The sequence below is a fragment of the Lathamus discolor genome, chromosome 4 (genome assembly GCF_037157495.1).
Source record: "Lathamus discolor isolate bLatDis1 chromosome 4, bLatDis1.hap1, whole genome shotgun sequence".
In the NCBI taxonomy this organism is placed as follows: domain Eukaryota; kingdom Metazoa; phylum Chordata; class Aves; order Psittaciformes; family Psittacidae; genus Lathamus; species Lathamus discolor.
The window spans coordinates 4,042,279-4,055,078 of record NC_088887.1 but is presented as its reverse complement, the minus strand read 5'-3'; the positions used below and the strand labels follow the sequence as shown (position 1 = coordinate 4,055,078).

Genomic DNA, 12,800 nt, shown 5'->3' with positions numbered 1-12,800 from the left:
GACTGAGAAAAACATGACAGATAACTACATTAACTCTTAATACTCTAGATTAAGATCAGCATCTTACATATACTTAGCAGCCCATATGTTATGTGATCCAAAGTACTGGGTACCAGCAAGTCCAACATCCAAAGACATCTGATGAATAAGTTTATCTATTTCCATATCAAAGTAGAAAACAAGCACCGTTTACACATTTCACTGCCGGAGTTCACATTAGATGTTCTGCCTTTGGAAGAGACTTTTATAGTAGAGATTTTTTTCAGTCTTATCATGCTTTCACTGTCTTTAAAGCATAATTAAACAAACCATTTAAGGCTAACCCTGCTCATAGAATCATAGAATCATAGACTAGTTAGGGTCGGAAAGGACCTTAAGATCATCCAGTTCCAACCCCCCTGCCATGGGCAGGGACACCTCACACTAAACCATCTCACCCAAGGCTCTGTCCAACCTGGCCTTGAACACTGCCAGGGATGGAGCATTCACAACTTCCCTGGGCAACCCATTCTAGTGCCTCACCACCCTTACAATAAAGAACTTCTTCCTTGTATCCAATCGAAACTTCCCCTGTTTAAGTTTTAACCCATTATCCCTTGTATTATCAATACAGTTCCTAATGAAGAGTCCCTCCCAAGCATCCCTATAGGCCCCCTTCAGGTACTGGAAGGCTGCTATGAGGTCCCCACGCAGCCTTCTCTTCTCCAGGCTGAACAGCCCCAACTTCCTCAGCCTATCTTCATACGGGAGGTGCTCCAGTCCCCTGATCATCCTCGTGGCCCTCCTCTGGACTTGTTCCAGCAGTTCCACGTCCTTTTTATGTTGAGGACACCAGAACTGCACACAATGCTCCAGGTGAGGTCTCACGAGAGCAGAGCAGAGGGGCAGGATCACCTCCTTCGACCTGCTGGTCACACTCCTTTTGATGCAGCCCAGGATACAGATACGGCACACTGAAGCTGGCTCATGTTCAGTTTCTCATTGATCAACACACCCAGGTCCTTTTCCTCGGGGCTGCTCTGCATTTCTTCTCTGCCCAACCTGAGGCTGTGCCTGGGATTGCTCTGACCCAGGTGTAGGATATTGTATCAAGACAAATTTATATATAAAAGAACTTGTAGTTCTTGTATAAAGAAAAGTTACTAGGAGACTAGCAGTACAAGTGAGTTTCTACACCTCTCCCTCTGTTTCCAAAAAAAGCAGCAGCCCTAAAATCCAGTCTTTGTTTTGGTCATGTTCCTTGTGCTTCTCTCTTCCACTATGGGAGTACGCTTTTTGTTCTATAAAATCAGGACTTCAGAGAAAAACTACTCTCGGTTGCTTAAAGTCCTACCACGCAGGTTGCCAACGACCCACAGCCCGAGGCTGCCGCTGCGGACACACAACGATGTGTTTTGTACAACGAGACCGAAGCGGAGCTGCAAGAAACCCGCCTGGAGCTCCGGGGCCAGCTGAGCAGGGCGACCCCTCCACCGCGGCCACCTCACCCGCCGGGAAACGCCGCAGGCCCTCCCCGAAGACGCAGCCACCCGAAGGCGCATCCCCACCGACCCCGAGCTGCCCGCCTCGCCTGGCCTGGCTCCTGCGGCACCCCCGCCCGCCCCCCGCACGTTGCGTGTCTGGTAAAGCCGGCTGCGACGGGGACAGGCCGGGGGCGAGCCGCGCAGCCATCCACCTCCCCCCGGCAACCGCGGAGGCCGTCAGCCCCCGCGCCCCCCGTGCAGTGGCCATTACCGGCGGCTCAGCCGAGGCGATGGGGCCGCGCAGTCCCACCGTTAACTGCTCCGCGCGGCTCGGCCGCCACCGCGGGACTGGCGTTGCCCCGGGCGACGGCAGCCGGCGGCGGAACGCGGGGAGGAGGCCGCAGCGCTCCGCTGGGCTCCGCCGCTCCCGGGTCACGTGCCCGGTTCCCCCCCCCCAACTCCTGCTCACACGAAGGCGCTCATTGGTCGAACCCGAGATCTCCGAGGCGGTGGGGACGCGTAACCAGGCCGGTAACCCCTGGTTACCGCGAACGGGCTCCGAGGAAGGACAAACTTCTCGAAACAGCGGAGCGCGGAGGCACGCACCGCCAGGGCTCGGGCGGAGAGGCGAGAAAGGGCCGGCCCGCCGTTAGCCAATCGAATCGGGCGGCCGCCCCGGTGCCGGCGGACCATCAGCCAATCAGCTTTAAGGGGGCGAGGGCAGGGCGCTGCTCCGCTACTCACGGGTGCGAAGGTTCCCCTCCCGGTCGCGGTGCCCGGCGCGCCGGGAGCCGCTGCCATGGAGGATGCCCGCGGACCCCCGCGCCCCCCTCTGCCGCCGCTCCCCCGCTAGAGCCGGCCCTCGGCGCCGCCCGGATGCGGATCGGGAGCGAACCGCCCGCGCCCCCGCGGCGCTGCCCCCGGCGCCTTGCTGACGCTCCCGCAGGGCAACGCCGCCCGGACGCGGCCCAGCCTCCCCCCCGCCCCGCTGCCCCTCCCTCCCGCCCCCAGAGCTTCCTCTGCCCGTCGCGGAGAGCAGCCGCCGCGCAGTCCCGGCGCCGTGCCCGCTCCCTGCCGCCCCCCGGCAGCCATGAGCCCCCGGGGCAGGCGGTGCCTCCCGCTGCTGGCGGGCCTGGCGGTGGCCATCGCCCTCGCGGAGGCCGCGACCTGTGAGTGAGGCATGGCGGGGGGGGAAGGCGACTAGGGCCGGGAGCGACGGGGCCGAGGCGGGGGCTGGCGCCGGTCCCTGTGGCCCTGGGACGGGGTGCCGCAGGGGGTCGTGGGGCGGATCTCCTTCCGCGGGTAGGTGCCACTGGAGCGCCCTGATCCCGTCGGGTTCGGCTGCGCGCTGAAAGGCAGCGGTTACTGATAGGGCAGCCAAGCTGTAACTTGGGGCTGGTCTGAAGCTGTTTGTGGCCGAAGTGCAGGTCTGCAGCTAAGGGGAAAGTGTGCCTTCAGATATGAGTCGCCCAGGAGCTAAAAACTCGGTAGATCACGGTCTCAGGAGTTATTGAGTCCAGGCAAGCGGCCCTGGCTGTTGGTCAGTTCAGACCTATCAGCCTAGGTAAGAGCTACTTGCTCTCACATAGAGATAAAAAATAGAATCAAAGCTTATGTCTTTGACACGAAGATGTTTGAGCTTAGTAATGAGAGAAGACTGTATCTGGAACAAGAAGAGCTGCAGCTCAAAGTAAGGCTGTTTCTGACGTGGTTTACTAATGATTAAACAGGCAGAAGAGAAACCTAATGTTTACGGTTCAGACTTGTTTGAATGCTAGGGATTGTGAGCGTGAAGGGAGCAGCGTGGGAAGATGAAAGTTCATTTTCTAATTTAATTTTGAACAAGTCCTAAAAATAAATCTTCTGATACCTGTTTCGTAATGTTTTCTCCTGTTTTCATCACATTTTCTGTGCCATTTATCTTGCTCACTGCCTACCTTGTCAGTTTTACTCTTTGTCCTACTCACAAAAACTCTATGGTCCATGTAGTCTGGTTTCCTATCATTAGCTCTGAACATTGCCAGAGATTTCTGTACCAGGGGAAAAAAGCCCAAAGAAACAAACAAAAACCAGAAAAATCTTATTAATGCAGCGTTTACCATTTAATCATGAGGGAAAGTTGCTTCTCTGATAGTTCAGCTGCATTTGGTCCAGCAACGGGCGAGGGGACGTCTTTTGGATGAAATGGAGAAGAAACAAGCAAACATCAGCAGTTGGTTTGCTTTGTTTTGTTGGCTGCATCAAGTTTATGTCACTGCTGAGCATTTGGGGAGACTGTAGTTGCTGGAATTAGGGAGCTGGTTGCAGTATAGCAGCTGTACCAACAAGACGATGCCACTTTCTACAGCGGCAGTGCATGTACTCCCTATTCAGTTTATTGGGAGCTTCTGGGAGAGAGCACTAGTAGGCTAGAACTGCTTTCCATGACTGGGATACGAGGTAAGCAGCTCTAAGCTATGTTTAAATAGCCCAGTTGGGGTAGGTTTCTAGTTGTATCTGTACTACAAAACAGCTGTAAGGAACCACGGAATCTCACCCTTTCCCCCCAGTTTTCTTTCTTTTTCAGTAGCATAACTTCTAAACAGGTACTTAATAAATAATCAGTACACAGTGTCTCTACTACAGTTATTGAAATCGTAAGGTTATTGAAGTCCATAACACTTGAGTGAGTACCAAATGAAGCACACAGCTCATTAAGGGTTAACTATTGGTTTGGCAGGGTTAGAAGTGGGCTGGAGTTTCCGGTAATCAAACTGGCAGCAACAGCAGTCAGGATTACTTTTTAAAACAAAGGTCTTATCATAATCTTCATAAGGAAAAAACAGTTAAATAAATACACTGCTAATTTGGTACATAAGAACTGAAATATTTGCAGTAAAAATATGGAATTCGTATAGAGTTATATATTTTATGTAACTCAAAAGTCATAGGAGTGAGTTTAGGAAAAGACTGAACTGCTGGGATTTAAGGGTAAAGACCCGTTTTCATTACCCCACTGAACAGAAGACATGAGGTCAGCAGTGTTATATCTAGTGTAATGCCCTCAGTGTTATATCTAGTGTAATGTCCTCAAGAACACTGCATGTGCTTAGAATTTTCTTGTGTTTTACTCCCTACAAAACTCTTGTCACTAAAGGTCAAAACAAGATTGTTTACAGTCCGTTGTGGATTAGGCCTCATCTATACCACAGAGCCTCTGCCCTAAAGCTATGTCAGCATGCTCACACTGGTAGAAATCTGCAGCGTCAACAAAAACAGCAGTTGCAATGCACGATTGTATCATTTTGTTGCCACTCCTTTTGCCCCAGAACAGATACGTCCTTCTTATTAGTCTGCTTCTATGTTATGATAAATGCAGCCACTTACCCAAGTTAATGAAAATGACACTCCTAGCAATAATTCGTGATAAATACATTATCAAAATGTTCTTCTGGGTATGCTTTCCAGTGTGGCTAGGGCTCAGAAGATCTTTCATAAGGTCCTTTGTGTCCCATCATCTTGCCATGCTTTTTCCCAGTCTCCAGTACCAGCAGAGATAGAGACATGTTCATCCCAGTCACTCAGCGCTTGTCAGGCCACACCTGGAGTGCTGTGTCCAGTTCTGGTCTCTGCAATTCCAGAAAGACACAGACAGACTGGACAGAGTGCAAAGGAGGGCCACCAAGATGCTCAAAGGGCTGCAGAACCTGCCCTGTGAGGAGGGACTGAAGGGGTTGGTCCTGTTCACCCTGGAGAAGACAGGACTCGGGGGACCTCATCGCCATATTCCAGTAGGGCTGCTTCAAAGAGGACAGAGGCTCTGTCTTTGCAAGGAGCCACATGGGAAAGGCAAGGGGCAATGTGTACAAGGTGTACTGGGAGAGGTTTATCTCGATGTAAGAGTTTTTTACAATAAGACAAATCACTCACTGGAATAACTTCCCCAGGGACATGGTAGAATCCTCGTCACTGGAGGTTTTCAAGATGTGACTTGGTGTCAGATAATCTCGTCTAGGCTCCATTTCCTATGAAAGGCTGAATCAGCCTTCCAGCCTGGGCTGTTCTATGGTATGTCAGTGATAGGCTCATTGATTGAGAAAAAAAGTCTAGGAGATCCACAGTTTCAGCAGTTTCCAATTCATTGCTGCTCCTCCTAACTGCTGTATGAAGGATACGTAACAACCCAAGAATCCAAATCCAGCTCTTGAAGGATGTTAACAGCACTTGAGATGTACTTATGGTGTACCTTAAGGTTTGTGGAAGTGGCAAAGAGTAGAAGAGGAAAGCAGGCTTGAATCATTTCTTTTGTGCCAATAACTTCTAGAAGTGGGAGCCCAGAAAGTAAGTCAAGACTTTCCTTTCTCCAAGCAGTTCCCTTGAGGATCAGTTGTAACCTTAGGGAATTTTTCCCATTCTCCAGTAAGACCACCATGTAGATCAACATGTATATAAGAAAAAATGAATCTTCAACTACCTAACTGCTGCCTGCTCATATACTTATTGTGTGTTACTGGGGAAGGGCACAAGCTGACTTCTTGTATTTCCAAGCAAGTTGCTTGTTTCTTCTTGAGACATAGGTGTGCTTCTAAAGTTTGGAGGTATGCTGTAGTGCATCCACCTTATACTCAGGACATCTTACCTGTTGCCTTACCAGGAAGATCATTCTTCCCAGAGTGAAAGCAGATAGATCAGTGTGGAGTCACAAGCTTATCCCACATTAAATACATTTAGGATGCTGTAACAGAAAGGTTTCTTCAGGTCACTATCCAATGTTACACACCAGAGCACTTCAGTTGTGTTCCCTGTCACTTGATAGAGACCTTTAAGAAATGTGTTTGGGGTAGTATGATTTTCGTTACATCTGTCACCTGAAAGCTATTCTTGCTGCAGGTTCTGGTTCTCATTAGCTGTCCTTTCTAATAAGCCGTTGAAGTTCTTTCTTTCCTGTTAGTGTGTAGACAGTGGGAAGCTGTTCTCTGAAACTTGGCTGGTGGCACATCTCATAAAAGTGCTCTGGGTTTGAGGTATTACATGCTTAAAAAGAGTACTGAATTGACTATGTCTGCTTGAGTTGATCTTTGTAGATTAGTGATGAGTATGTATGCATACCATACCTGGCTTGCACTGCAGGTGTCCTGACCCTCACAATGTGCTAGTCTGAGAGGTTTAGTTGTGCAAAGGCTGATGAAGAAGTGCAGGAGCAGAAATGTAGTGCTCTCTAGTTAACATATGCCAGCCGTGCTCTTTAACCCTATCAGCTGGTCTTCCAATTATGCTCATCCATTTTTCTCTTAATCACAAGGTATACCCAAAAATTAAGCTAACAAGGCAGTTTAGTTGTTTTCCCTGTAGAGCTGTGTGCTCTACAAAGAACATTGAAGCAGACAAATTTCATTTGTAGTATAATTTCTCAACTCACTTATTTGTTCACCATTTGTGTAAAAGTCAGTAAAATGACAGTAACAAGATACAGTAAAAGTAAGTAATGACTTGTGGTGGGTCTGAAATATCAAAGTTAGCTAGGATTGTATTTTATCTTGGTAAAATGCGAAGGTAGTTGTAGGTTGTCTTGGTATTTCTCAGGATATCATTCTCACCTGTTTTACAGTTATAAGACACTTTTTCGGTCTCACTTAAATAGGATCAGAGCATTTACTCCTAGATCACTGAAACAGGTAATATAAAAGGCTTCACATCTTTTTTTAACACTTGTTGGTCACGTATCTCACTTTGTAATACCCATAGCAAAAAAAAACCCTTATAAAAAAAGTCTTGTCCTGAATATGATATTTAAATTACACTTTAGGCACAGCATTTTACAAACCTTTCTTTTGGTTAGAACCAGCTACCTCGCATACAGAAAACAGAATCCTAGGTTTTCTTGCCCACATTTTCCAAAATGATAGTGAACAGCAACTCCTGATTAAGGATTGAATTCAGATTTTTGTGTTAGATTCTCATATTTGTTCAGCGCTCGCCGATTTTCAGCTGTTAAACTAACAGACAGTAACAGCACTCTTTTTGTTTCTGCTAAGTTTTATCCCAGCAGTATGCCTCTCAGTTCCTGGTGAGGAAACGTCGAGCAAATTCTTTTATGGAAGAAAGTAAGAAAGGAAATCTAGAAAGAGAGTGCATTGAAGAATTATGCAATAAAGAAGAAGCCAGGGAAATCTTTGAAAACAATCCTGAGACTGTAAGTATCTGATGAATACCCACAAGGTAGATAGTCGTTACTTGCAGAGGAAAGATGGAAGTACATAGAATTCACACTGCGAAGCTAAACGGATTGCACCGTGCAGACCAAGAACTAGTTTGAAATTCCTTTGTGTATGGAACCATCACAATTAGTAATAAAGGCTGTAAAGCAAAGAGAATGGCTGAGCAGGTATTTAATTTCCAGTACAGATCACCAGTTTTAGATTACAGTTGTCTGCAAGCATGCCATCTGGGGAAACTGTTGCCTTCAATTAAAAGTTTACGCTAAGGATGCATGGCAGTGCAACCCTTTTAATGAAGGGATTGAACATATTACTGCAAGCTTTTTTCCTAGTGGGGAGAAGTCCGTTCCTCAGTTCATTCTCACTTCATATTATTTAGTATTTATCATTTCATTCGATGCAATATTCATATTTCTTGAATATATATTAATATTCATCTAGATTAAATAAAATATAACAACATTTTATTCAACTTTGTACTATAAAAGGTTTATTGCACAATATATGCGGTTAAAATAAACTCTTGTTTTGCGAACCATGTCAGTTCCATATTCTGTCTTTCATACCATTGCATGTATTTAGATATATTGATTGTTAAGTTTAAATAGTTTCAGTAATCAATCATCAGTTGCTTTTAACAATTTCTGGTTTACTAAAACTTTTCACTTCATTTGGAATGAATTGCATGTAAGATGTTCAATCTATTCCAGGGGTTTTTTGTTTATTTTTGGGTGAAAAGGGAACTAAAGGATGCTTCTGTGCATCCAATAACAACATTGGGCAAGATCTTTAAAGGGATAACTTTCAGAATCATTTTGACACCCAATTAATTTTCATTACTTTCACTTTAAAAGTGTCCAATTCAGTGCAGTACCTTAATCTCTCTACTGAGTCTTGTATTTATTGAATAATCTGCCGTTTTAGCCTAAACAGTAGTGATATAGAAAACTCGACCTATGACTCAAAATTACTTTTTCACTTCTTTTGTAGTAATAATACCAATATATTTTAGAATTCATTCAGTGATATATTTTGCTGTAATTTTATCTACCTTAAATTTTTCTTACTTTTTATTTTTCTTTTTGCAGGAATATTTTTATCCCAAATATTTAAGTAAGTACGAGATCCCTGGACAAGTACATCATATTTGGATAATACTAGTTTAGTTATTCTGCTCATAGTGCTTGAATAATTTCCATGCCGGTTGTAATGCATAGTAGCTCCTAGGCAGTTCTATGTGCTTAGTTCCTAGCAGAGACACTCAGAAGTCTGTGATCAGCTGTCTAATATGCCCAGACAAGTTTTCTAATTCAAGCTGTGAGAACAGACTCTTTGAAGATGCCATGCATAAGCTGTTGTAACTTCAGTCTACATGAGTGTTTGTATCATAAGCAGATTGTGTGGGTTTGCATTTGCAGGTTGCCTTGCTTCCCATCGAGCAGGGATTTTCAGGGTTATTGCAGTTACCCCAGATTCTCCAGCTGACCTGAGGGCTTGTGTCGTTGGTAAGTGCTGCTTACCTAATACTTTACCTAATGCAGTCACATCTAAGAACACACATACACATGGCTTGAAAGCAGTTCACATAGGCAGAAAAAGAAACAAATCTCCATTTGACTCATGCAAACTCCATGACATAAACCATAAATTGTCAAAAAATAAATGGGTGAGATGGAGCATTTTCAGAGCAAGCAGTGCAAGTTACTGGTTTTAACTTTATAAGGAATATTGGAAAAGAAACATGATTAACTGCAAAAATAGAAGGTAGAATTCTTCTGGAAACATAGAATTGACCTATGCCAACCCATCAGTGTTCCCTAGTATGTCCTCTCTACTCTACCACATCTTTAATAGTTATGCCTGACTCTTTGTATCTGGCAAGTCTTGTTCTGTCAGTTCAGGGAAGAAGCCATCTGGTTAATTTTTCTTTCTACCACTCCTTGGCCCATAGTTACACTGTATCCCTGCATGGAGCCGGTAACATTGCCAGCTGAAAAATCAAAATATTAGGAAACTTGTGATGCTGCTCAAACAGTTGATTTTTTACACCTATACGTTTATGAGTCCGGTGGGAATTGTGGGGGTTTTTTCCCTCGTAAATTCACAGGGAGTAATCTGTACCTTATTTATTCCCTATTTGTCACATTTGAAACATCTCTCTAAACTTCTTAAACCTTTACAGCCTGGTTACACCAAAGTAGCTAATAGTTTCAATAGGGATACTTAACCATCTGACACTGTTTTTATCATTGAAAACAATGATGGGAAAAAAGTTGCTTAATAATTACACTGCTCGTGGTCATGGATGAGCATATTTTCCAGATCACTTGACCAACACGACTGCTGTCACAAACTAAAACGCACTCCCATTCATATCACTCTTTATCACTCTCATTAGAGGTCCTGGGAGGAAAGGATTTAGCGGGGTTGTGTCGATGCGCAGTGTTTCTGTAAACAGCTAGCTTACTGGATAGTCACTGTGTATCTCCATTTAGGTTTACACGATGAAAATCAAGTTAAATAAACTGTTACTATTGGTCAGTAACCAGGATAAAAAAAAGAAGTGTGTATGCATAACATTTACAAGTTTTTCTAAGGCTTAAACGTTCAATGAAACTTACGCACGTTCATGGAAGGGAGCTACTGCTGAGAACGTAGAATTGAAAATTCCCATTAAAACTATGTGACATTGTTTCAAATGCGTTTTCATTAAGACAAAGATTTTGTCATATTGCTATCAACTTCTTTAAAACAAGTTTTGTCTTTCTGAACTTTTCGATCCAAATTGGTTGGATATTGTCAAAATCAAAAGTCCAATTTTCCTAATGGGAAGGAAATAATTATCAGAATTGGTAGAATTAAAATCTCAAGCAGAAACAAATCGGAGAATAAAAAGAAGAATGCAAACAGAATTGACAGAAATGCAGCTGTTTTCAGATTTGTCCAAATTACCTACACAAATGAACACACATTTTACAGGCATACATTTTTGGATAAACAAGTACAAAAACTGTTAATATATTGACCTTTTAAATACCATCTAGGAAGGAAAAGGAAAATTTTCACAGGAATAGGAGACCCTTTCTCATACTTTTCTAATCCAAGCACGTATCTAAGTTGCATTTTTAAGACCCTGAACATCTGTACCCCATAAATCTGCATACTTGATTGCTTTTAAAAGTAAATACTTAAAAATCTCTGCATTTACATGTATCCATCTCACCATGACACATCTTTTGGATACTGAAGCCTCCTGAGTGGCAGAGGAACCACAATACATCTCTTGCCACTCACCCCTTCTGTTACAGGCTGAGTATATCTTCTGACATTTAGTTGTCAGATTGCTGTCTAGGAGGTCAGAAGGTACCCCAAATGGGGAAAAGAGGAGCATCAGGCCTGCTTTCAGAACAAATGGCTGCTACATTACTGTTTTTGCAGTGGCATCTTAATCATTCATCTGTGGACATAACCTCTTTGTCCATCTAGTCCTATCCATTCTGTCTTTTCTTCCTCTAGCGCATTTCACCAGTTCTGCTTTTTCCATTCATTGATTTACTAATTTTCTTTCCCTTTATATCTTTCATTCACCTCATTCTATCTACTCATGTTTCATGCTGACAACCCTATCAATCTTCTGTCAGATCAGACTCTCACAAGCCATTGCTGCTTTTTGCTCAGAAATGTTTACAGTCAGGCTTGTTCCTGAGGATGCATTCCACACCTGTCACTTATGAAATGCTTTGCTTGTACCAAGCTTAGGTCACACACTTGTACCTGAACCTACAAAAGCAGGAAATAATCAAAAAGGATTAAAAACCATAGGGAATTCTAGAACTTGCCTTTGGAAATTGGATCCACATGTAAACACCATACTTTTTATTTCTTCTGCACAGTTTCTTCTGTCAGTCTTCATCTGCAGTTGGAGTCCTTTGGTGTACACTATGAATATTACATGACATGCAGCACCTATTCTAGAGGTGCTCTAGAGTTTTGGAGCATGGCTGGCCTTTGGGCTTTTAGATTTACTTGAAGCAGAATTTAATTAGAAGTAGATTTATTTGACAAATATGCTAACACATATTCTGTTAAACTACCAGCATATTCAGGAGACACAAACAGAACGATGCCTTATGTGCTATGCTAATGTAAAATTGTGAAAATGGTGGTGGGGGAAATGAAAAGAACTTGATATATTTTGAGTAGAGAAAAAAAGGCAGTGAATTCAGTGCTCTCTGCCCCAATCTCTGTCTTCTAAGCCTTGCTTTCTGAGATCTTGCTAGCACATATAGACTTCAGTTGCTCTTTTAGATGCAAATTTGTTTGACATTGAAGTTAATACTTGTAAAAGGTGACAGTATTAGACACCGATGTATCCAGTCTATCCACAGGACCTGGAAAGCGAAGGCAAGCTGAGGCATTAGTTTCTCTGAAAATGTGACCCTCCTTGAACAGAGAAACTGACCTCTGTAATATTGAATTCTTGATATTCTTGAAAATTTGGCCTTTCTAGCGTAATCTGTGGTGATGTAATGGGACAGAGAACTGTTCTTTAAAAAGTGAAATATGTCCTTACAATGCAGTGAATATAGTATCAAGTCTGTGTTTGGTCACATCTTGCAGGGATTAACATGGTTTAGCAAGTCATTTTCTAGTTGTTTTCTGTCTGACAAAGTACTGGTGGCGTTTTCTTTTTCTCAGTCATTACATATTCTTGCTAATAGAACTAGTAGCGAGATGGTTGTATGGGTACTTGATGTTATATGTCAAGCCCTTTCCTATTTCATTAAGTGTACCTGTAGGTCAAGAGAAGACAGGCTAAACTGATCCTTGAGGAAAAAATAATCCCAAATAACAAGTATTTCCAATGTTTTCTATCCCACAGACATTTCAAATCAGTGTAGCCCTCTGCCATGCCATAAAGATGGATATAAGGATTGCATAGATGGACAAGCCCAGTATACGTGTGTTTGTAAACCGGGATGGCAAGGAGAGAAATGTGAAGAAGGTAAAGTTGCTAATCTCATGATGATTTTAGTTCTCAAAACCACAATTATAGTTCTACTATTATTTAATAGTATCTTTAAGTATACCCACACACAGTTGGTCAAATAATGCCTTCCTCTCAAAGATTCTTATTTTG

The 12,800-nt window shown here is 43.6% G+C and overlaps 3 protein-coding genes across 11 annotated transcripts in view; 2 read left to right on the top strand and 1 right to left on the bottom strand.

Moving 5' to 3' along the window:
• The window catches only part of ARL13B (ADP ribosylation factor like GTPase 13B), a 45,171-nt gene extending 42,945 nt beyond the window's left edge, over positions 1-2,226 (bottom strand). For 7 of the 9 annotated variants that reach the window (XM_065676033.1, XM_065676038.1, XM_065676029.1 and 4 more), the window contains exon 1: positions 1,735-1,923. The gene's annotated coding sequence lies outside the window, so the exon portion shown is untranslated. The other 2 variants (XM_065676032.1, XM_065676031.1) reach the window with 2 other exon arrangements.
• On the top strand, positions 1,388-2,116 carry LOC136012635 (bcl-2-binding component 3, isoforms 3/4-like). Its single transcript, XM_065675720.1, has one exon. The coding sequence runs from the start codon at positions 1,388-1,390 to the stop codon at positions 2,114-2,116; it is 729 nt and encodes a 242-aa protein (XP_065531792.1).
• Positions 2,227-2,253: 27 nt separating the features above from the next.
• PROS1 (protein S) overlaps positions 2,254-12,800 on the top strand; it is a 32,032-nt gene continuing 21,485 nt past the window's right edge. The window contains exons 1-5 of the mRNA XM_065676028.1: positions 2,254-2,632; positions 7,478-7,635; positions 8,749-8,773; positions 9,079-9,165; positions 12,543-12,665. Of these exons, the coding sequence (XP_065532100.1) occupies positions 2,554-2,632; positions 7,478-7,635; positions 8,749-8,773; positions 9,079-9,165; positions 12,543-12,665 (472 nt within the window). The 5' untranslated portion in view covers positions 2,254-2,553. The remainder of the gene's footprint in view (positions 2,633-7,477; positions 7,636-8,748; positions 8,774-9,078; positions 9,166-12,542; positions 12,666-12,800) is intronic.

What these genes read in the sequence shown, in the direction of transcription:
- LOC136012635 (XM_065675720.1), top strand. Translation starts at nt 1,388, where the DNA reads ATGTGTTTTGTACAACGAGACCGAAGCGGAGCTGCAAGAAACCCGCCT.